At 28.3% G+C, this 21,533-nt stretch overlaps 3 protein-coding genes across 4 annotated transcripts; 2 read left to right on the forward strand and 1 right to left on the reverse strand.

Annotated features, from left to right (window-relative positions):
* The first annotated feature begins 41 nt into the window (after positions 1-41).
* Positions 42-7,189, forward strand: LOC122499838 (WD repeat-containing protein 20). Its single transcript, XM_043608362.1, has 3 exons — positions 42-613; positions 3,141-3,323; positions 5,624-7,189. Exons 1-3 carry the CDS (start codon positions 344-346, stop codon positions 7,085-7,087), a joined length of 1,917 nt encoding a protein of 638 aa, XP_043464297.1. The 5' UTR covers positions 42-343; the 3' UTR covers positions 7,088-7,189.
* A 3,883-nt stretch (positions 7,190-11,072) lies between these two features.
* Positions 11,073-17,413, forward strand: LOC122499835. Of its 2 annotated transcripts, none has more exons than XM_043608360.1 (6): positions 11,073-11,322; positions 13,547-14,134; positions 14,868-14,915; positions 15,998-16,165; positions 16,559-16,824; positions 16,992-17,413. In XM_043608360.1, the coding sequence occupies exons 1-5, from the start codon at positions 11,098-11,100 to the stop codon at positions 16,793-16,795; spliced, it is 1,266 nt and encodes a 421-aa protein (XP_043464295.1). In that variant the 5' UTR covers positions 11,073-11,097; the 3' UTR covers positions 16,796-16,824; positions 16,992-17,413. The 2 variants fall into 2 exon arrangements, with proteins under 2 accessions (XP_043464295.1, XP_043464294.1); XM_043608359.1 differs by having other exon boundaries at positions 11,083-11,322; positions 14,868-15,248; positions 16,992-17,407.
* A 175-nt stretch (positions 17,414-17,588) lies between these two features.
* On the reverse strand, positions 17,589-21,484 carry LOC122499837 (surfeit locus protein 6 homolog). Its single transcript, XM_043608361.1, has 4 exons — positions 21,248-21,484; positions 20,243-20,296; positions 18,261-18,751; positions 17,589-17,871 (listed from the first exon to the last, which is right to left on the reverse strand). Exons 1-4 carry the CDS (start codon positions 21,363-21,365, stop codon positions 17,653-17,655), a joined length of 882 nt encoding a protein of 293 aa, XP_043464296.1. The 5' UTR covers positions 21,366-21,484; the 3' UTR covers positions 17,589-17,652.
* Positions 21,485-21,533: the final 49 nt, after the last annotated feature.

Genomic DNA, 21,533 nt, shown 5'->3' on the forward strand with positions numbered 1-21,533 from the left:
GTGTAGGCGCCTTAAACTTAGTTGAATGGGTAACCAATTACTCTAAGCAAGGTGTGAAGGAACCATAATTTTTGACAGAAAGAATTACATGGAATATTGTATATGGTTATTACTTGGGATATTATTGTTTAGTGGATTAGTCAATGTCGGAAATAAATCGTTGCGATATTAATGTAGGGTGTCAAACAGTCAATGTCTGTTTAACGTAAGACGATAAATTTGACAGAAGCACTTCATAGTGGGTGGTGGATTCGAGGCTAGAAAAGAAATCCTACAGTTAAGGAATTTCATCCCTTCAACCGTTTCTGATGAGCTCTGACACCGTGCACTTCGTGTTAGTAACATGGCTGTACAATTGGACAGCGGAGGAAAGGATGATTTAAAAACACAATTTGTCACGAGGGAAGGAACGTATCAACTGATGACCTTGTCGGAATATTCTAGGCCGAATAGGGTTGGATACACGAATAATCAAGGCAGTGCTTCTGTCCGGGTTTCATTTGTCACATTGCCGGATCCCACAGATCCCACTGGCACGCAAGGACTCGGGGATCGAATGTGCTTTAATTTCGGCAAGGAGCTTTACGTCTACGTCTATCGTGGCGTTAAAAAGGTTAGTTAATCTCGCAAAAGATTCAACCACTTTTTCTCCCGCTCCACCATTCTACGTGTCTTCCATTTCTCAACTCTAACCTAGAAAAATAATTTTTTTTTTCCTTTTTCCCCTTTTTACAATTTTCTCACGTTTTTCGACCTTTTTTTTTAAAGATTTGTCACCTTTTCCCCTCTTTTTGATGATTTGTCCCCTTTTTCACCTTTTTCTAATCTAAAATGAATCTTTTTTTTCGAAAACTTTTTCAAAGTGTAATCATAAAATTTACACTCAATGTTATAGAATTCAATGCGTTTTCATTTTGATTTAGATTAACACCACAACATAATATAAATATGTTTTTTTACTCTTTCTGATTTAAATAATATAACGTAAAGAATTTTATAAATTATAAGGTGGTTCATTCAACAGAATGCAGACCTCGAGAAAAATAATTAATTAGCATTTAAGTAATTAAAATATTATTATTAATAGTTAATTTATCTATTGTTATACTATTGCGCGGAACGTAATACTCAAATTATTATTATTATGCAAATTACAAATTTTTTTATTTTCAAACATAAATTTTTGAATAGTTTCATAATCAAAATTTTTAAAACTGTCTTATTAATTACATAATTAACTAGCAAATGATACGCGCAGAACGCAGTATTCCATTTCTTATTATTTTTGAAATTGAAAATTTTTATATTTTCAAGAATAAACATCAATTTTTGAATGATTAGAGATTTAAAATTTAAAGAATTCACTTATTAAGTACATAATATTAAATATTCTTGTTTATTATTATTCAAAAATTTTAATAAAAATTTCATTATTCTCATAAATAATAAAATTCTTCACAAGAATTCAATCATTTTCAATGCAATTTTATTAAAATTTCTCGAAAGAATACAATTATTCCTCGAACAGGTTCAATTATTTCTAAAAATGGTAATAACATTTTTCTAAACACTTCAATTGTTCTCAAAAGATTTTAATAAAATTGTTTGTAAATTTCAATTATTTTAAAAATTTTCAATTAAAATTACTTTAAAAAATTACAATATTTTTACGAAATTTAATTAAATTCTTCGAAAAAATGTAATTATTTACAAAAACTCTAATAAAATTGTTAAAAAGAATTTAATTTTCTATGAATAATTTTAATATAATTTAATAGGAAAGTCATTAATAACAATTAATATTAAACACGATTATTTAATAAGCTCGAAAGAAATTTTTCTTAAAATTCAATTATGTTAAAAATTTCCAGTAAAAATTATTTTTAAAAAAACTTCATTATTTATAAAAAAATTGAAATAAATTCTTAAAAACAATTGAATTATTTTAAAGAATTTTAATAAACATCTCGCCAAGAATTGAATTCAATTATTTAAAAATTTTTTTATAAATACTTTACAAAAATTCAATGATTTTCAGTAAATAGACAATTTAATTATTTCTGAAAATAATTGAATTCCTGAATAGAATTTTATTAAAACTTTTTTAAATAATTGAATCCCTGCGATAAAATTTATTATTTCTACAAATAATTGAATTTTTGAAAAATTTTAAAAAGCAAGTGAATTCTTGAATTGAATTTTATTTAAAGTTTTTTAATTAATTGAACTTCTTTGAAAAATTCAATTTTTTTTAAAAATAGCACTATTATTTTTGTAAAAAAGAGTTCTGACCTAATATTTGGAAAGAGAATAAAGACCAACAAAAAAAGTCTTTTTTACAATTTCCAAAGTTCTGTAGTTTTTTCAATTTTGAGTTTAGAAGAAAAGTTTATTGGGATTGTGTATAGAAATCTTTTTGCTGGTACCAGAACTCTGCTCAGAAGTCATGAAAAATTAATTTTTTGCAAGAATATTTTTTTGAAATTTTTCAAAGTTTCGTAGTTTTTTCGATTTTAATTTTAGAATAAAAGTTTATTGGGATTGTGTGTAGAACTCTCATTACTAATACCAGAACCCCTTTTTCACCTTTTTTTAAATAAAAAATAAATTTTTTCTTTTTTTTTTTAAATATCTTTCAAAGCGTAATCATAAAATTTAGACTCAATGTTAGAATTTAATGCGTTTTATTTTTGATTTAGATTATTAACACAATATAAATATATTTTTTTAATGTGGTTCATCCAACAGAATGCAGACCTCTAGAAGAATAATTAATTAGCATTTAAGTAATTAAAATATTATTAAGAGTACTTTTTAGAAAAATATTAAAAAGTTATTTTCTATGAAACAATTTAAAACTAAGAAATTTGAGTATTAATACATTGTTAATATAACTTTTAACACATTTTAATTTGTTGTTTAGTTATATATTTTGTATATTACTTATTATTTAATTATCTTTCAATTAAAACAAGTTTTATCTATAAAAAATGTGAACGGAGAAATTGAAGAAATATTTGGTACTAATTTTCAAATCGATCTTGGACTATTAGATGTTATGTCAATGATTTTAAAAATTCTATTTTCATGATAAATATAATAAATTTGATTTATTATTGAAAATTTGTTTTTTCGACTAGGCTGTGGATTTAAATAAACCAGTTGAAAAGAAGTTGTACAAAGGAACCAATCCCACTTGTCATAATTTTAATCAAAGTGCTGCAACAGTTGATGGTGCACCACTTCTAGTCGGCTTTTCAACGGGTCAAATTCAACTTATAGATCCAGTTAAAAAGGACAATAGTACATTGTACAATGAAGAAGTAAGTAATTAATAAATATTATGGTCATAGTTGTGTCTCTTCAGTAATAATTTTTTTTCAAAATGTTGTATGTAGTAAGCAACAAGGGACCAAAGGGTAATTGTTTACGCTGTTGTTTTCAGCACAATTTGTCTGCTTTGGCCACCCAAAACTTGAAAAATTGAGAGACCATCCATTTTCAGGTGAATCAAAAGCTTTTTGAAACATAAAATTTATGGGAACTACAATTTTTTTCTTTTTATTTTTTGAAAGATGATAACATTTTGAAAAGAACAAGATATCAAATGACTTTTGTAAGGTCTTATTCTTTTCAAAATTTTATCATCTTTTAAAACATATATGTACGAAAAAAATTTAGTTTTCATAAATTTTATGTTTAAAAATTTTCGAGATTTTTTTCATTTCCCTGAAAATGGTTGGTCTCTCAATTTTGACCGGTGCTGTAGTAAGCCGATATAAAATTATTTTTTTTTAAATAAAGGTTATTAAATTTCCTATAAACTTGTATACAAAATGTTTGTAGTATACATGTTTTTAGCAAAATTTTTTTTTATTTTACTAAGGAAAATAAGTCTTAGGAGACTTTGGAAAAGCAGTTGAAATTTTGCTTTAAAAAAAAGTGTCCCCAAGGTGGCTAGCATTCAAAAATTCACTGAAAAAATTTTAAAAATAGTTGCAAAAATCAATTTAAGGTAACTTTATTCGAAATGTATTGTTTTTTGCTTATATTTACAGAATCAATAGTTGGAAACTCTGTTATTTGCTTATAAGAAGCTATTCTAAAATATTGTTAATTATTTATCCTATTTCATACATTAAAAACTAAATTACTTTATTATTCATCATAAAATTTTTCAAATCGATAAAATTTACATTTTCCATAATATATTTTGATAAATACACTGCAAGCCCGATTAGCGGTCACCCGATCAGTGGTCACTTGTTTACGTCGTTTGTAGATGGGGCGGGCGAGAGGCAAAGAGGGAGTCGAAATATTACATCGTAAATAAATTCAAAAGTGATTTTACATAAAAACGCATGGTGGACACCTTAGGGCCAGGACATTTTTTAAAAGTTATTAAAAAATTGTATAACACACAATTTTATCGATATTCATCTATAATATTATTGTATTTGTAAACAAGATTACCACAAAGTTTAGAACTTTTAAACTATTAACTGTAATCACAGTATCACTTTAAAAAGAATGCTTTCAAAATTTTTTTTACTGAAATTTAACGATGTCTCTGTTAGAAAGAAACGCGTTTAGTTATACACGTCTAAACATAACCAAAAACTTTGTCTTCATAAACAATGAAAATAACCTGAAGCCTTCAGTGCTGCTAAATAATGCACAAGAATTTCCCTAGGGTGGCCATCTTGGGGCCCTCTACCCTATATAGTATAAAAAGGGGAAGTGTACCGGTTGTGGGCACCGACGGCACCGTTTTGTTTTTGCCTCATAACATTTGTCCATGTGCATATTATACAAATATATGTGTACGAATTTAAAGCTAGAGGTCTTAGGTGACTGTCAGTGAAGGAATTAAATTGATTCCTTCAAGTAAAAAAGTTTTATTAGAAATTTAGTGAAATGAAAATTTTTGCACCCGGTTGTGGGCATCCTTGAAAAATCCGCTAAAAATGAAAAAATATTAAAGAAAACTAACACAAATAAAGAAGAAATGAAAGTTTCTTTATTTTGAGAGTCTTCGCCGGCATAAAGAACAAAAATTATGACACTTTTTCACACTATACTCATCGCTAACAGAAGCATTTTGCTTGTATGTGACGTAGCTGGCACGCATATCAACGTACTTCTAATGCACTGAACGACTATATTCATTGCATTTAATGGAGTTTGCGACTATCAAATTCCTTGGCAGAAAGTTTAGATAAATGAGACAGTAGTCCAGACGATCGTCAGATGATAGAGCCTCCTTAACATAAAAGTACCCATAACCGGGAATGACAGTCATTTTTTTAAAAGACTAACACATTATGCGATGCAGGATTTTGGTTAAACACGATGGTGAATCACAAAATGAAATGACAAGACTGCAAAAAAACTAAAACATTTTTTCTTCTGAATGAATCCATACCTATATGTCGCTTTTCGAAAACAAAAAAATCACTTTAACGTCTGCTTGCCGTCCAGGTTTGCGTAGGGATGCCCACAACCGGCGCACTTCCTGATTCCTTAATTAATTGATCTTGTATTCTTTAATGAAATGCCTTTTATTGTTCATACAATGAAGATTTGAATTATTATCTTTATTAAAGTAAAATTTTGTTTACAGCGGCTTATAGATAAAACAAAAGTTACTTGCATCAAGTGGATTCCCCAATCAAGTAACTTGTTTCTCGTCTCACACAGTTCAGGTCAACTGTATTTGTACAACAAGGAACTTTTATGCGGAACTACTTCACCGCATTATCAGCCATTTAAATCCGGCACTGGTTATGCTATTCATACATGTAAAACAAAGTCGACAAGAAATCCACTCTACCGATGGGTTATTGGGGCCGATGGTTGTTGTATAAACGAATTTGCTTTTAGTCCCTGCGGGACAAATTTAGCTGTTGTGTCTCAAGACGGGTTCCTCAGAGTATTTCATTACGATACGATGGAGCTCATGGGGTCGGCGAGAAGCTACTTTGGTGGATTCCTTTGTGTTTGCTGGTCACCCGACGGTAGATATGTTGTTGTTGGTGGTGAGGATGATCTTGTTACAATTTGGAGCTTCAATGACAAGCGAATTGTTGCTCGAGGACAGGGCCATCACAGCTGGGTCAGTGTTGTTGCCTTTGATCCTTACACTACATCCTATGCAGAACAGGATCCAGATTTCAGTGGTTCAGACGACGAGACCATTCCACAACACAATTACCATCATATCCGCGAGAAGACAACAAGGCCTTCGACTACTTCGCAAAGCGGACAGTCGAATCGAAATTCATGCAGCTCTGAGATTAGAGTCTCGGGTGGTACTTGCTACAGACTAGGCAGTGTTTCACAAGACACTCAACTTTGTCTCTGGGACATTACAGAAGACGTGCTGCGACAGCCCGTTTGTCCAAAGCAGAGGCCATCGGTCGTGAGTTCCCTCTCCAATGTTTGCAATTCCAGTGGTAACGGTGCCACATCGAATCACTTCTCGAATCACAAATACAATAATGTTAATAATGTTCACCTGAAAGAGAAAGTGATCAGCAATGACGGTAGCAACAACGCAAGCACGAACACAGCAGCGTCGACAGTCAACTCCTTGACCCAAAGGTTAGCGGGACTGGGATTTGGCGAGCGAAAAAGCGATAATCACAAAAGGAATTTCAGCCTCACCATGAAGAACAACTCTGCGGGCAATAATTCCATAGTTCTAAGTTGTGGAGGTGATAAGACGAGTAGTAATTCTAATGGAAGCAATATGTACAGTGGAAGTGGAAATTTGAGTTCGAGTAAAAAGTCCGGATCGGCAATAGATGATCCCATGAAGTTGATAGGAACAGCCTGGTGTCCGAGATTCGATGAGTGCCCAGTGCTCGAACCGCTGGTGTGCAAGAAACTTGCGCACGAAAGACTGACTGAATTAGTATTTAGAGAAGATTGCTTCGTAACAGCGTGTCAGGATGGATACGTCTATACATGGGCAAGACCTGGCCACATGGTAGGTCCCCTCACCATCAGCAACACGCTGCATAGACCGCATCATCCAAGTCACCCCTACACTAATGTCAATTTTTCAAGGTCTAACGATCTATGATGAATCGAACAACCTATTAGCGATTCTACATAATGTGGAATTTTCTAATATTTATCATTTAAGGAATTTGTACATATTAATATATTCCAGATTAATATCTTACACTTTAGTCTTACACTTTACCTGCCTTATTCATTTTTAATTCAGAAAGAAATTAAAAAAAACTATCTAAACTCTTTGGAAACAACTAGGTTCGATTTGTTATTCCAAGGTACATTTTTTTTCTTAATTTTTATTTTACTTCAAATTTTTTCATACCTCCATGTATATTTAATAAAACTCAGAGAAGTAAATATTATTGTAATTATTGTTAGAAATCACTGAGTGTAAATTAGTGTAAATAAGATCGTAAAAATCTATTTAGACATTTTTTTAGACAGTCAACGAGTTTTTATACGAAAAAAAAAAAAAAAATTTTTCACCTGGAGGTACTGATTTATATACGCTGCTAGCAACCAAAGATCAGAAATTCAAGCTCTATTCAATAAAATCAAGTTAAAATTTAAAGAACTTAGATTAATATAATCTTTTTATTGAATATATCAGCAATACTGTAAGCGTGAGTATTATCGCTTGTTTTCAGTTTAGACATTGGAAAGCAAAATTAATCATGACTTGTGTATTGATACCCTCACTTACTCTATATGAACTAATTCTTTTTTAACTTCTTTTAAGTTACTGAATTTTTCAGTAAGTAATACTTCTTTACTTTACTTTGCTTTATTTTACTTTATAAAGTAATTTTTCTTCAATTATATTTACACCGAAACCTTTGAAATTTAGGTTGCTTACAATGCCGCTCAATAACTTTTGCCCACCTTACAGGCATTAAACACTATACCGAAGGTTTTGTTACTTTTTTATTATTAAAGTTACAAAGATCAAAAAGGTCTCATTTCTCGTTTGAAAGCTTATTTCCTGAGCTTCAATATTATACACAGAAATCACCTTTTTTTTAACCCTTTAATGTCCATGATTAGACAAATGAAAATATAATCAAAGTTATTATTGGAAACAGGACTGCGGATCAAATAATGACTTTTGACGTCAAAAATTGTTTAAAAAATAATTTTTTTATGAAAACTGTTACAAACAAATGGAGAAAATTGATGTATGACTTTTTAAAAACATTTTCTCTATTTGTAGTAAATAAATAATTTATTAACAAATAATGCATAATTTATACTTTATTAAATATATTATTCATTAAAAAAATTTACAAAACCTTTCAATAAACGGTTTTTTTCTTTTTTTCTAAAAATATCTACTTATTTGTAAAGATTTTACTTGCTGAAGGGTGAGCAAAAGTTTTTAAGCGGCACTGAACGACACTGAACGACAAGGATGAGCTTGTAAGGGGAGAGGCCAGGAAAAAGAAGAAAATTATTACCTTTCAAATTTCTTTAAGTCGTCATCATGTTTGTAATGATCGATGTTCACGCAGCAACAGTGATGTTTAGTGTTGTTGCTATTAATGCATATAATTAAACATTCGTTCAATTAGAACTAAATCTTCTAAGAAATTTGCATTTTCAACATTTTTATTTCTTTATAAATTTAGTTGTAGTAGAATTATTCAAAATATAACTATACTATGACATAATAATAAGATTAAGTGCAGCAAAATATAAAAAACATTTTTTTCTCATACTTACCATTTTATTTACTTACTATATTAAAAGACTTTATTTTAAAAACAAATTTTAATTTTTTAAAAAAGTACAAAAAAGAAATTTTAAATAAAAACCAAAGCAATTGAGAATTATGAACAGCAATGGAAACTGATTGTCAAGTATTTCTTGCAAAAAATATTTTTAGTACCGTCGACTTATTCAACGAATGCAAAATTCTTTTTTATACTCAAATTTTTTTTAAGTTTATTATGTCAATTTAGTTCTTGTTTTAAATGATAGTTTATTATTTTTCGTAAAAAGTAACTTTTTATATCCACTGGAAACGACAAAAAATTGTCAAACTTCAAAAAAGTGCAAGAATTCACAAATTTCTACGAATTAAATAATATTTATTTAAGTATACTAACGGTAAGTATTACTTTATTTAATTGAAAGAATATTCACGTTTAGTTTACTTATTTTTAATTAATATTGTTTAGGTAAAAATTTAGATTCTCTGTGTAATTGACAAAAACGAATAGGCGTTTTTGTATTTTTTAAGTAAGAAATTGATGTTCTGTGGCTGCAATCGTAACAAAACCAGTCTAAAATCATATAGACTCTGTCTAAATTTCTGTCGCTTTGTGACTTTATTTTTAGTAGGGGTAAGTTGTTTGTGCTGCAGATTAGTGTTGTTTATATATTTGTACTTATTATTTCAAAATATTGGAACGGCCAGCACCTTTTGAAAGACCACTTTTGTCCTGTCGATGGCATTTTTGCATCTTCAATAAACTGTACAGAAAATTTTCCATCTCTTCCCTGTGGTGAAACACATACGTTTCGTGATCGAAGAGGAGTTCGTTGGTGAGAGTCTGTGTGGCACGGCTGGCGGATGGGTGTTCGCCGCAAGCGCGTCTCTTTAAATATTTTGAGACGAAACCGAAGTAGGTGATAATGATTCCCGGTTTTGTTCCGGAACCGGTGGGCCTTGCGGGGTTTTTTTATAATTTGATTCCAAATTTACAATTTTAACTTGATCAAAATTGAAGGAATGATGTAAGTGGTAGAACAAATATTAAATTAAATTTGTAAACGATGCCAGTTTGCTTCCATTTATTAGTTGCATCCTTTCCAATCGATTCGAAAAGTCAATGCCACTTCCCACACTGCACCAAAAATTTCCTGAAAGTTGAAATTAGCTTGACTGTAACCTACGGAATCTTTAATAGTGCAAAGCTCATAAAACTTGAAGTTTTTCTTTAAATGACCGATGTCGCGTCAAACATTAAAAAACAGCCGGAATTTAAAGAATTACTTCAACTATAAAGAGCCTCGTAACTAAAGATTCCGAACATTGCAGTCAAGGTAATTTCAACTTTTAGACAAGTTATCTTGTAGCAATCTTTCATAGCAAGATTGCTTGCTACGCTCAGCTTAAAATTCCCCTGCAGGTTCCGTTGCAGGAACTACTTTGACCACATCACAAAAAATCGAAAATTCTTAAAAGTCAACATTTTTCTTCTATTTTAAGTCAAATTGCTTTAATATTTTAGGGCTCTTCAAAAATACTTTACTCGTCTTTTAAACTTCATCCTTTGGTAAAAAAAACTACTTTGACCACTAGCAGCAAAAATCGAAAATTACGATTAAATAAATAAAATTGAAAGAATGGGACAAAAGGGAAAAAGAGGACTATCTGTGATGCCTGAAATTGTTCTTTTGGAAAAAAATTAAACAGGAAAGGATGTTTTTAATTTTTATAAATAAATATAAAATATTGGAATTTGTTTAATAAAAATCGGCCCACAGTTGTTTTGTCTAAAGCCTTGTTTTTTGCCCCACTATGCGTTAGCCATTGTTATACATTTTTGAACAATTCCTACTATTCCACCTGGATGGCGCATAACTCTTATTGAAGCAGGAAAAATACTTATAAATCGTTTAACTATTAGGACAAGTTTAATTTAATTTAATTAATTTTTAATTTAATTCAATATTTTTCGCAGAGACCTGTATTTACCTTTAATGTAAATAATAAATAAAATGAAAAAAAATTACATGTAAATCTATCTGTATACAGATAGATTTAAAATGAGAAAAAGGCGTGGTAGCCGAGCCTCATTAGGAAACTTTTACTCATTATGACTTTTACTAATTGTATTTTTAAGTTGATAGAATAAAATTGCAGAGCATCATTTTTGTTTAAAATCCGAATCATGTTTGTGAATTTCTTTGCGGCGACATATAAATTGACAACAGGTATAGTACGCATAATATAGAAATTAAATTTACTTGGAACGATTCCGTTACGTGTTTCATTTTTAATATTCTTATATACATATATATACACCTACACATTTATTCACTACACATGATTGAAGTTAGGATAAAAACATGAGCATAACGCAACCGCGCCGCCGTAAATGTAGAGGTATTAAATATGCAGGTAAAGAAGCGTTCCTACCGTTAGGTCGAGCCTGTTCACTTCTGTTTTCAGTACCATATCATATTCTCAGTGACCTATTAAAATCAACATACTTTAAACTATGTGCGTATTTTATAAAATGTGATATCAGTTATGGAATACTTTTCATTTTAATCGAGATTTTTATAAAGCAGGTAAATAAATCAAATAATATATTTTTATTAATGAAAAAATTAATTGAAACTTCCCACAAATACACATTATACATTATCTAGATATTATTCATGCTGTCAATTAATCCTAATTATTGTGCAGCATATGACTAAGAAATATGCGCGGACAAAAAATAAATTTAAAAACTCTTTTTAATCAAAATAACATTTATCTTCAGATGAATTTCTTTAAACATTAAATAAAAACATATTTGACACTCCCTATTTACTTTTTAACCTGAAAAACGAACGTATCTATTGTTAAAACGTTTTCTTTCAACTTTTTTACGGATTACAATGAAAAAACAATTTAAAATTTTAAACAATTCTATAATGACTACAATGTGAAAAAAAACATCTGAAAAATATTTTTAACTTATTGAAATGTTACAAGAAATAGTCATTAAAAATAAAAAATAAAATGAGAACTACTTTTTTACTTCTGTTTTTTTAATTTTCACTTTTAAAGTGATAAAGTTTTCTTTTATTATTTCTATCTGTTACTTAAATTTTTAACTCATACAAGCAGCTTCTTTTCAAAAAAACATAAATTATTGTTAAATTTTTAATTTGAATTAAATAATGAATTTAAATAAATTCAATTCTTTTAATATTTCACTCTCTATAATTTTAACAAATCGTACAAAAATACTCCTAATTGAAAATTAGAAACCGTCGAGTATAGGCTAGGCTTATACTATAAGTTAACTTATAATATAATATAAAAATGTTTATCGATTGAACGACAGGCGTAAAAACATTGTGGCCACAAAAAGTAATAAAAACATTGTCTTTGACAAATATTTCTTCGACTTCCTGTATCATAAAATAGACTACCTTAAACTTTGTTTCTAATTAATAATTTAAAAATGATAAAAAAATTGTTTAATAAATATTCAACACTTTTTTCTTTATTTTTTATTTCTCTGAATTTAAAATTTAGTTATTTTTTCATCTAATACACGAGCTTATAAAGGTTTTTAAAAAATGCCCTTAATTTAAAAATATTTAATGTTTGAAGAAAAAGTGTTTATTAGTTAATAGAATGGATAGAAATGTTTGTTATAATTTATCTGTATAGTGTCATCAGATTACATCAATTTGACACAAATTTCATTTTCATAACACTTCAGTGAAAATGTTTGCTTACAAACTGATTACAAGTGTAATCTGTTAATAGTATGTAACTATTTCAGAACAATATACCAGCATCATGTTACAAGCATAAGTTAACATTTTTATAGAAAAAAAGAATCGGTTATGATTTCGTTAATAATAATTAAAATTCTGGAACTTTAAATAAAAAAACTAGAGAAAAACTAAAAGCTATTGTACAAAATTAAAACTTGAAGTAATTTCAAAGAAAATTTAATTAAACTTTTTCAAAAAAGTTAATTCCACACAATGTTAGTTAAAAGTATGAAAAACTCAAATCTTTAAAGATTTTAATTTAAAACTTTTTCAAAATTCAATTATTTCTAAAAATTCATGCTCTAATGTTTTTAAAATTCAATTATTATATAAAATTTTAACTGACATTTATTTTAAGATCAATTTTTATTAGAAAATTCTACGGGAATTCGATCATTTAAATACAAAAATAAATCATTTGTATAGAATAACAGATTATTTTAAAAAATTTGAATTCACATAAAAAATGTTATCAACAAATTGTTAAATTACTGATAAATAATTGAATAATTGGATTATTTCGGGGATATCGATTAAAATTGTACCCGGTAAGAAGCGAGGAATTGAAAAGAATTCAGAAAAAAGTAATACTTATTTTCGATTTAAAAAAAACCTTTGTTTTCAAAGTTTAAAACAAACAGACGTTTTTTAGACATCTTAAAGAAATCTAATGGACATTTTAGTCCTAATTTACTAATTATGCAGTTTTCTTGAATTTATTACTACTTAAATTATTTTATTTCGTTGTTTGAAAAAAATGAAAATGGACCAGCACTTTGTCGGTTCGTTACAAAAGTTAAAAATTTCTGTTGTTTCCGTCATTTTGTTGTAATACTTTGAATGGAAATATATTTTCTCCAACGCCTGCTGTGAAAGGAGTACTTTTCATGTTAAAAAAGCGTGGCGAAAGTAGAACTTTTCTCAACTCCTCTGATTACTTGAATTTTTTCTAGCAAAAGCTTTACAAACCTACATTTTAAGTTTATTTAAATGATTGTAATTTATAATTTTGTAGGCCATAAGTATGAGTTCCTCTATACCAGAAAGTAATATCGGAATCAGTGATTCCGAGGCGAAAGACAAGAAGGCTTGGGTTCAATTTGATGATGAATCTGATTGTAAAGTGACTGCCTCCGAATCACAAAGCACATTAACGCAAAAGTCACCTGAAGCAGTTAAGCAAACGAAAGCTATGGGAGACGAGAATGTAGTTCGTAATTCGGTAACCGAAAACAGTTGTGATAATGTGGCTGACAAAAATAATAGTGGTGATTACAGTGGAGCTGTAATTTCCACGGAATCCGTCCAAATAAATTTAGACAGATCAGGTTTAAATCATTCCATTGGCATTGAAGATTCAAACATGTCATTTAATGCGAAAACTAACTCGTTAAAAACAATTGATTTGAGAAATCCATCTAATAATGGAAGAACTGCTTCCAACAATGCAACAAGCAATTCTTCTGGATATATTAGACAAGGGTTTGCAAATGGAGATACAATTGTAACTTTATTGCCAGTAAACACAAGATGGCCATGGGTTACACCAGCTAAATTTAAACCTGAATTAGTACCAGAGGAACTAATGGCTCAAGGACTTACGGTAATATTACTTTTATTATATTATTAAATTTTCAATTTTATTTAATAAAGTCAAGTTCGAGGCCACACCAAGATGACCGCTTTTGTTTTGTATAAAATTATAAATAGCGAACATAATTAGGTTAGGAAAATATCCTACTTTTAATCTTGCTTTTTATATTATATTGTTTTAATTCTTCTTCGCACTCGCAAATTTATATATTAAACTTAAATCTTTTCAACTTACTGCTGACAAATGAAAGTTATGCGACAATCAACTAAACGTGTGTAATGGTGTAATTTTTTCTAAGGTGTGTGACGGAGGGTTAAATTTTGAACATAATTGAATTTCTGGAATTATTTTTAACTTTTCCAAAATTTAATTTTTTTATCGTTTTTAACTAAAATTCTTGTATATAAATCCATTATTTTTAATAATTAATTAAATATATATTAAAAAAATTAGGTAACTAATTTCAGAAGAATTTGAATTATTAAATTTTTTTAAAAATTTAAGTTACATTTACAATAGTGAGACAATGTTGGCAATATTAATGCATGTTCTTGTACTGAGTAGATTATCGAAATTAATTATAGAAGTATTTTATATCGTTAACTATCCTTTTTTTGATCTTTCTATGAAGTACTATTTCTACGAAATAGTTAAAAGAACAAGTTAAATATGTATTTCAAAATAAAAGATGTAGTCGTGAAACAGCATAAGATTTGTTTTAATAAAATGATTATTGTTTTAGCTCACAGTGGAAGATTACGTGCACATAATGGAATTGTTAGTAAATGATGTAAGATTTAACATGTACAATATTTGCTACAAGCGTGTTCTTGTGTTATGGATTTTTATTGGCTTTGTGATTCTATTGGGACTTTTATTTTCTGGAGTAACAGGTCTCACTTTGTTTGGCCTTGGTGTTATGTGGTTAGTTCTGAATGCTGCTGCAATATTCCTGTGCATGTTTATTAAAATTAAATTAAATCAAAATTTAGAAAAATGTATGGCACAGGTTAACAAGCATTTGCTCCGTCATAAAATATTGCTTGGATTGGATGACAGAGGAAAAATATCTTGCCATAAAGTCAACTTGTGTTTTTTATATTTCGACAGTAGTGAATGTATAGTAAGTATCTTGCAGAATATCTTTATAAAAACAGTGTTAGAAAACTTCAATATTACAGTATATATAGTCTTTATTTTGAATTTTTATGCCCCGCACATAGTGAATGAAATACTATGAGATACTTTTCGTTAAGTATAATCATCTTTTTCGCATTTGGATATGATCTAGTAGGAATTTAATTGCTTTTTAATTAGGGGGTTAAATTAAATTAGAAAGTTGAAACCTTTAATTGCTTCTACTTTCTTAAATACCTTGTTGAAAAATTCAATCAAAACGAAAAAGTTACTATATTTTTTACGATTTAAATGTAACTTCATTTTTTAAAAAATTGTACAGTGTACCTGTGCCTCTTTTGCATGAGACACTAAATTTAGAAGATTATAGCCCTGAAAGTTTCCTAAAAGTTAAAAAAAAATAACATTAGTGCCACCTTCAGAATTTTTAGTTGCTAAATCATTATTCATCATTAGTCATGAAAAATTTATTAATGATTATTATTATTAATGATTTTACATATGTTTTTTCCCTATTTACACGAAAAAATGATTGAGGTCTCTCATATTCCCTACCTTAAGACCTTATGTCATAAGTACACATATACGGATTTAAGTAATTTTCATGTGTGGATTTAAAGTCTAAAATTTTGAAAATATGTTATGTACTATGTATTTCCATATGAAAATACATAGTTTTATTTATAGTAATTTTTCTTTTTATGGATTTGAGATGGAAAAATTTAATTTTTGTAGAATAAGCTACAAGATTTTATCGAAGCTGAAGAAAGGGATGGCAGAGCTATTGGGGAAGATGAAAGCAGTAAAGCCAGACGAGCAAAAGATATGCAGCAACGAATGGATATAGATGACTCCGATATTGTAATTCAAGGCAGTACAATAACACGACTCTCAAGAAAACAAGTAAGTTCTTTAATTAATTAATTCATCATAACCTGCAGTATTAGGATACTTTTGTTTTAAACAATGTCTACTAAAAACTATTCTAGAAAATATATGAAACATTATATGACGTAGATTTTTCAAGAGAAGAAAATAAAAAAAATATGTTTGAATTTTAAAAATGATGTTCCTATTAACAAGATTGTTTCAAATTTTTTCAATTTTTTTGGTCCAACTTTGACGACCTGCATTTTCTCATTACGTAGAAAATGACCTTTAAAATGAGCATAAGATCATTAAAAAGCGTTAATTATTTTACAAGTTATTCAAATGTTGAAATAACCCGTAATTTTTTCGTCATTCTGCTCCTCTTGAAGTAGAAAATAATAGTAATTTGATTGTTTTAATAAACAGGGAAAAAGTGAACGACTGTTTTGCCGCTACACACAAAGGTGGGCAAAAGACTACTTGCGACGCCGCTTAGACTGGACAGTAGATGAGGAAGGCGGAAATCCTTCCTCCCCAAGACATTTATCATGTGCAATATGTCCCTGTCAATATATAGAAGAGTGGCTGCGGAACAAATCTCGCATTCAAGGGCGAGATTTTTGTCCTACATGGAGCAACTTTTTCAGGGACAGAGGAATTTAAGACGACCTAGTTATTATCAACGACAAAAGGTATTTCAATTTTTCCCTTACTCCTTGATTGAATTTGTTCATAAATAATACATTTTGAACATTGAATAGGACAAATCTTTGAAATAAGAATTTATTTCACTTAAATGATTGCTAATAGTATTGATTTATTATTTTAATAATAACTTTATATATTTTTCTTATTGCAGATCTGATGTTTGTACTTAAAAGTAACCACCGTCCATGAGAATTTTATAGATTTTACAAAAGAAAAATGAATTATATACAAAAGTATGTTTTGTAAGACGTATTTTTCTAAAGCAGAGCTTTAAAGTGTCCTTTCTTCTTAATTAAAATAAAAAATAAAAACTGTATAGACACACCGCCAAAACTTATAATATAAAACACATTGCTTAAAGTAAGATACCGACTAGAAAAAACAATGTAAGTAATTCAAAAAAGTAAACATATATGTTTAAATTAATAAAAACATTATTCAAGTTTTTTAATTAATTAGAATTTCAGAGATTTTTAATTATGTGCATATTATCTTGAAATTATTACTGTTTCAAAATATTCCTGTATACTTATGTATAAAAACTTATGTACATAGAAATAAAAAGTTTTATACTTTAAATTAAGATGTTTTACTTCCGAAATATACAAAAAAAATGGTTTTTTTTAAGCTGACAAACTGGAAACAACAAAAAAAGACTTGAATATAATTTTATTTTTTTGTTTTTGTTTTTGAAAATTTAAAGTAGTCCTTTATTAAATTAAGTTTAAAGAAGAAATAACATTAAAAGTATAATTAAAAGAAATTTATATTTTATGGAATTATTTTCCTAATATACAATGAAACTAAACCTATCAATTTGTTACAATTCTTCCTTTTTTAGCAGCCTTTTTGAATTTGTTAAGTTTCTTTTCCTTCTTTCTTTTCGTTATATTCTCCTGACGCTTTTGTTGCTTCTCTTGAATGGTTTTCTGAACAGAATCTATTCTTGATTCCCATTTCTTTGCACTATGTTTCTTCTTCATTTCTTCTCGTTTAATTGATTTTTTCAAAAGTTCTGGATCATCTTTTATCTAAAGAAAAATGCAAAAAATAATTTTTATTTAATAAGTCAAGTCAAAATATTGAGCTAGCAATTCCACGTAAAACGAACAAGTAAAAATTTTAATTTTCTGGGAATGACTTAAATTTTTGGTAAAATCTTATTTCTTGAGAATTTCTAATTAAATTCATTCAAAATTGAAATTTTATAAAATTTTTAATTGAAACCGTTTGAAGTTGATCTGTTTATGAAAATTGTAAACTTGTACGCTACATAACATGCTAATGAGGGGAAGGTTATAAAAAAGGTTAAAAATAGCGTGACGTTTTTTACAAACAAACTTAGAGAATAAATTTTTTTTAAAATTAGCTGCATATCAATAATAATAATAATTCCTGTTTAAACATATGTAAATAATACCTTATCTCCTCTGGCTTTTGCCAGTACAGCGTTCCAGGCATCTTTTTCTTTAATTTCATCGGCTTTCTCAACTTCTCCAATTTCAATCAGTTCTTTAACTTTCTGCTTTTTCATTTCTATCTTCTGTAATATTTTTTTAGAATTCTTTTCATTATTTAATTTCCTTTTTGTGCCAACTTGAGAGAAATCAAATTTACTAAAAACCATATGCCCTTCAGAATTAAAAATTGGCTTTTGTTTTGGAATTTTTGAGGCTTCGACATTTTCCTCTTTAATTTTAGAGGAATTAGCAGCTATTTGTTCTGTTCTTGCAAGTTTCTTTTGTGTAAGACGCTCCTCTTTTTTCGATTTTTTCTTTATTCTACTTTTTAATCCTTTTTTTAAATTTCGATCTTTATAATCCAGCCGTCCTTTACTTTTTAATTCATTAAGTCGTGCATATAATTCTTCGAAAGTTTGGGCTCTTTTTAACTTCTTATCGCCCATCGGTGCTATAAAAAATATTGCAGAATACTTGAGCTTGTATGGTATGTATTGTTGGAGGTTAATAACATTTTTTCATAAAAACAAAACATTTGCATTACACAAATCAGAATTAGACACCGAATTTAACAAAATCAAAGGAAAAATTCAAGTAATCAAAAAATCTTTACAGAATATTAAAGAGATTTGCTTACTCTAAATCACTATTATTTTCAATTCAAGGAAGAAATAAGAAATTTTTTTGATTAATTTCTAACGAAAATCGTCTTAAAATCGATCATAGTTGAGGTTTCGCAGTCGGAATTTTTTTCTAGCTTTGTTGGGTCCCCAGTAAACAAAAAAAAACCTTAATAGTAGTGAAATTTTATCCAAGGAAGAAATTAGAAATTTTTTTGGTAAATTTCTAACGAAAAATCGTCTTAAAATCGATTAAAGTTAAAGTCTCACGGTCGAAATATTTTTTAGTTTCCTTGTGCCCCCAGCAAATTAAAAAATTGTCCACGTAGTAAATTTCAAGTGAATCCAATACATTTAAAAAAAAACGTCCGCCATATTGGATCCACCATTTTGAATTTTTAAAAACTATTATTGGAAATGTTTTTTTTTAACCTTTAAAGTGCTAAGTGTTGAAAAATCACGCTCAGTGCTAACCCCGGTCTGTCAGACCGCTATTCCCTTTTGACAGTTTTTTAGTCATTTATAATTTTTAAAAGACAACTATTATAAATATTTTTTACTTTTTAACAAAAAAAGTCATTTCTGTATTATGCATTTATTTATTTTATAAATGCAGTCTATGAGAACTGTCAGTAGAACTAGCTGCGCGTCAAGTTGCGCAGACGTCACTCATGGGAATATACTGGAATATACTTTCACTTAAAGCTAACCCCGGTCTCACAGACCGCTATACTTCAAATATTTATTTATATTACAAAATTTAACGAATAAAAATTTTTGAAAAAGTTGTCTCCTAACAGATTTTCATAAAATATGAAGCTACTAAAAAGTTCAAGTTCTTATTATACTTTGAAAAAAAGTTACAAGCAAAGAAAATTTTAATAGCGGTCTGTCAGACCGGCATAGCACTTTAAAGGCGCTAGCACAGCTCCTACTGCCTGCCTGCCTGCCTGCAGGTTGACATGGTAACACATAGGAGTAAGAGAGTAAGAAAATTCAAATTAAATGTTTTTTCTCTCTCACTCTTATGGCGCCTGCCTGCGCAGGCAGGCAGGCAGTGAGGTGAGAGTGTACCTTAAAGGTTAATCTCGTTAATCTTCTTTTGATGGATAAACTCCATTTTGTCGTCCGCCATCTTAAATTTTAAAATCGGAAAGGATATAGCTTTACAGCTAGGTTATCGAAAACGTGATATTTTGAGCTCCGGAGTTAATTTACTTTCATTTTCCATGTCAAAATTTTTTTTTGCTAAAAATCATGTTTTTTTGCAATAAAATTGTTATAAATTTTTAAGATTTTATTATAATGGTAAAGTAACAAACCTTTCTTTAAATGCTGTTCCTCATTGTTCTCGAGATCTTCGTCTTCTTTAAGACCTAAAAATTGTAAAAAGCAAAAAAAAAACACTAAATTCAATGTATCTACATGTAAATAAAAAATAGTAAAATTTTATTAGCATAAAACATTTTATTCGTGAGTAGAAAAATATTTAAACGTAGAGTATAAACTTGAAACATATTAATATCAGAGACTAATGAAATACACACTTTCCAAATTCATCTAATAATTTCTCGATTTAAAATTTTTTGTGTATCAAATTGAATAAACATTTTAGAACGCCGTTTTGAAAATTACCGTTTGAGAAAATTTTCATTGATAAATTTTAATATAATTTTTAAGAATAATTACAGTTTTCAAAGAATTCCATTTAAAATTGTATTAAAAATAATTGAAAGTCTGCGATTAGTTTTATTATTTATGAAAATAATGAAATGTTTGCGTAGAATTTTATTAAAATTGTTTTTAAATAATTGAATTCTTTTGGGTAATTTTATTAAAATAGTAGATAGGTATTAAAAATCATTAAATTGGGGAAGATTTTTGAAAATAATTAAAATTTTGCCAAGAATTTTATTAAAATTGTTGGAAATTTTTTTTCTTGAAAATTAATATTTTTATTTTTTTTTATAAATTACTATTACTACTAATATTTTAATTATTTCAGTGTTAATTAATTAGTTTTTTAAAGATCTGCATTCTGTTAGATAAACCACCTTTAATGAAATTATTTTGATTTTATTTATATAAAATTAAAAGACTCGAATAATATATATGATAAAAATCATAAACATAACCTAGAATTTTTTAAGATAAGTATCGTGAAATATCGCACGTGTTTATGAAAAAATTTCAAACTTTCTATAAGTTATATAATGTAAGTTGGATTTTATAAAAGGTTAACGTGCAATAAAAATGTTAAAATGTAAATTTTACATAAGATAAAAAAAACAAAAGGCATTTCTGCGCTGAAATTAAAAAATTTTTACCTCTTTCTACCATTGGCACACACATTTTTTCAAATACATCTGAAATGTATTTTTCTTCGTCTAACAGTATTTTTTGCACCGTTTTAAAATTAAACTTATTTGCCATTTCTAATAACATTATTTGAAATTTTAATTTAAAAGTATACTGAAATGTTCCTAAATATTTTTTGATTTGTTTATCAGATCACATAGCACGAACTAACAGAAATTAGAAAATGCACGTGTTAAGGGTGCATTAATACCTTTGTCGGAATAAATAAAGGAGGCTCTGCAATGTGACGTCAAA

The sequence above is a fragment of the Leptopilina heterotoma genome, unplaced genomic scaffold (genome assembly GCF_015476425.1).
Source record: "Leptopilina heterotoma isolate Lh14 unplaced genomic scaffold, ASM1547642v1 Lhet_177, whole genome shotgun sequence".
NCBI classification, from domain to species: Eukaryota; Metazoa; Arthropoda; class Insecta; order Hymenoptera; family Figitidae; genus Leptopilina; species Leptopilina heterotoma.

Excerpts from the sequence above, each read along its gene's own strand:
- LOC122499838 (XM_043608362.1), top strand. The coding sequence starts at position 344 with ATGGCTGTACAATTGGACAGCGGAGGAAAGGATGATTTAAAAACACAA. Across the intron at positions 614-3,140 it reads TCTATCGTGGCGTTAAAAAG|GCTGTGGATTTAAATAAACC; the intron begins GTTAGTTAATCT and ends TTTTTCGACTAG. Across the intron at positions 3,324-5,623 it reads GTACATTGTACAATGAAGAA|CGGCTTATAGATAAAACAAA; the intron begins GTAAGTAATTAA and ends TTTTGTTTACAG.
- LOC122499835 (XM_043608359.1), top strand. The coding sequence starts at position 11,098 with ATGAGCATAACGCAACCGCGCCGCCGTAAATGTAGAGGTATTAAATAT. Across the intron at positions 15,249-15,997 it reads TCGACAGTAGTGAATGTATA|AATAAGCTACAAGATTTTAT; the intron begins GTAAGTATCTTG and ends TAATTTTTGTAG. Across the intron at positions 16,166-16,558 it reads CACGACTCTCAAGAAAACAA|GGAAAAAGTGAACGACTGTT; the intron begins GTAAGTTCTTTA and ends TTTAATAAACAG.
- LOC122499837 (XM_043608361.1), bottom strand. The coding sequence starts at position 21,365 with ATGTTATTAGAAATGGCAAATAAGTTTAATTTTAAAACGGTGCAAAAA. Across the intron at positions 20,297-21,247 it reads TGTGCCAATGGTAGAAAGAG|GTCTTAAAGAAGACGAAGAT; the intron begins GTAAAAATTTTT and ends TACAATTTTTAG. Across the intron at positions 18,752-20,242 it reads GGAACAGCATTTAAAGAAAG|CACCGATGGGCGATAAGAAG; the intron begins GTTTGTTACTTT and ends TATTTTTTATAG.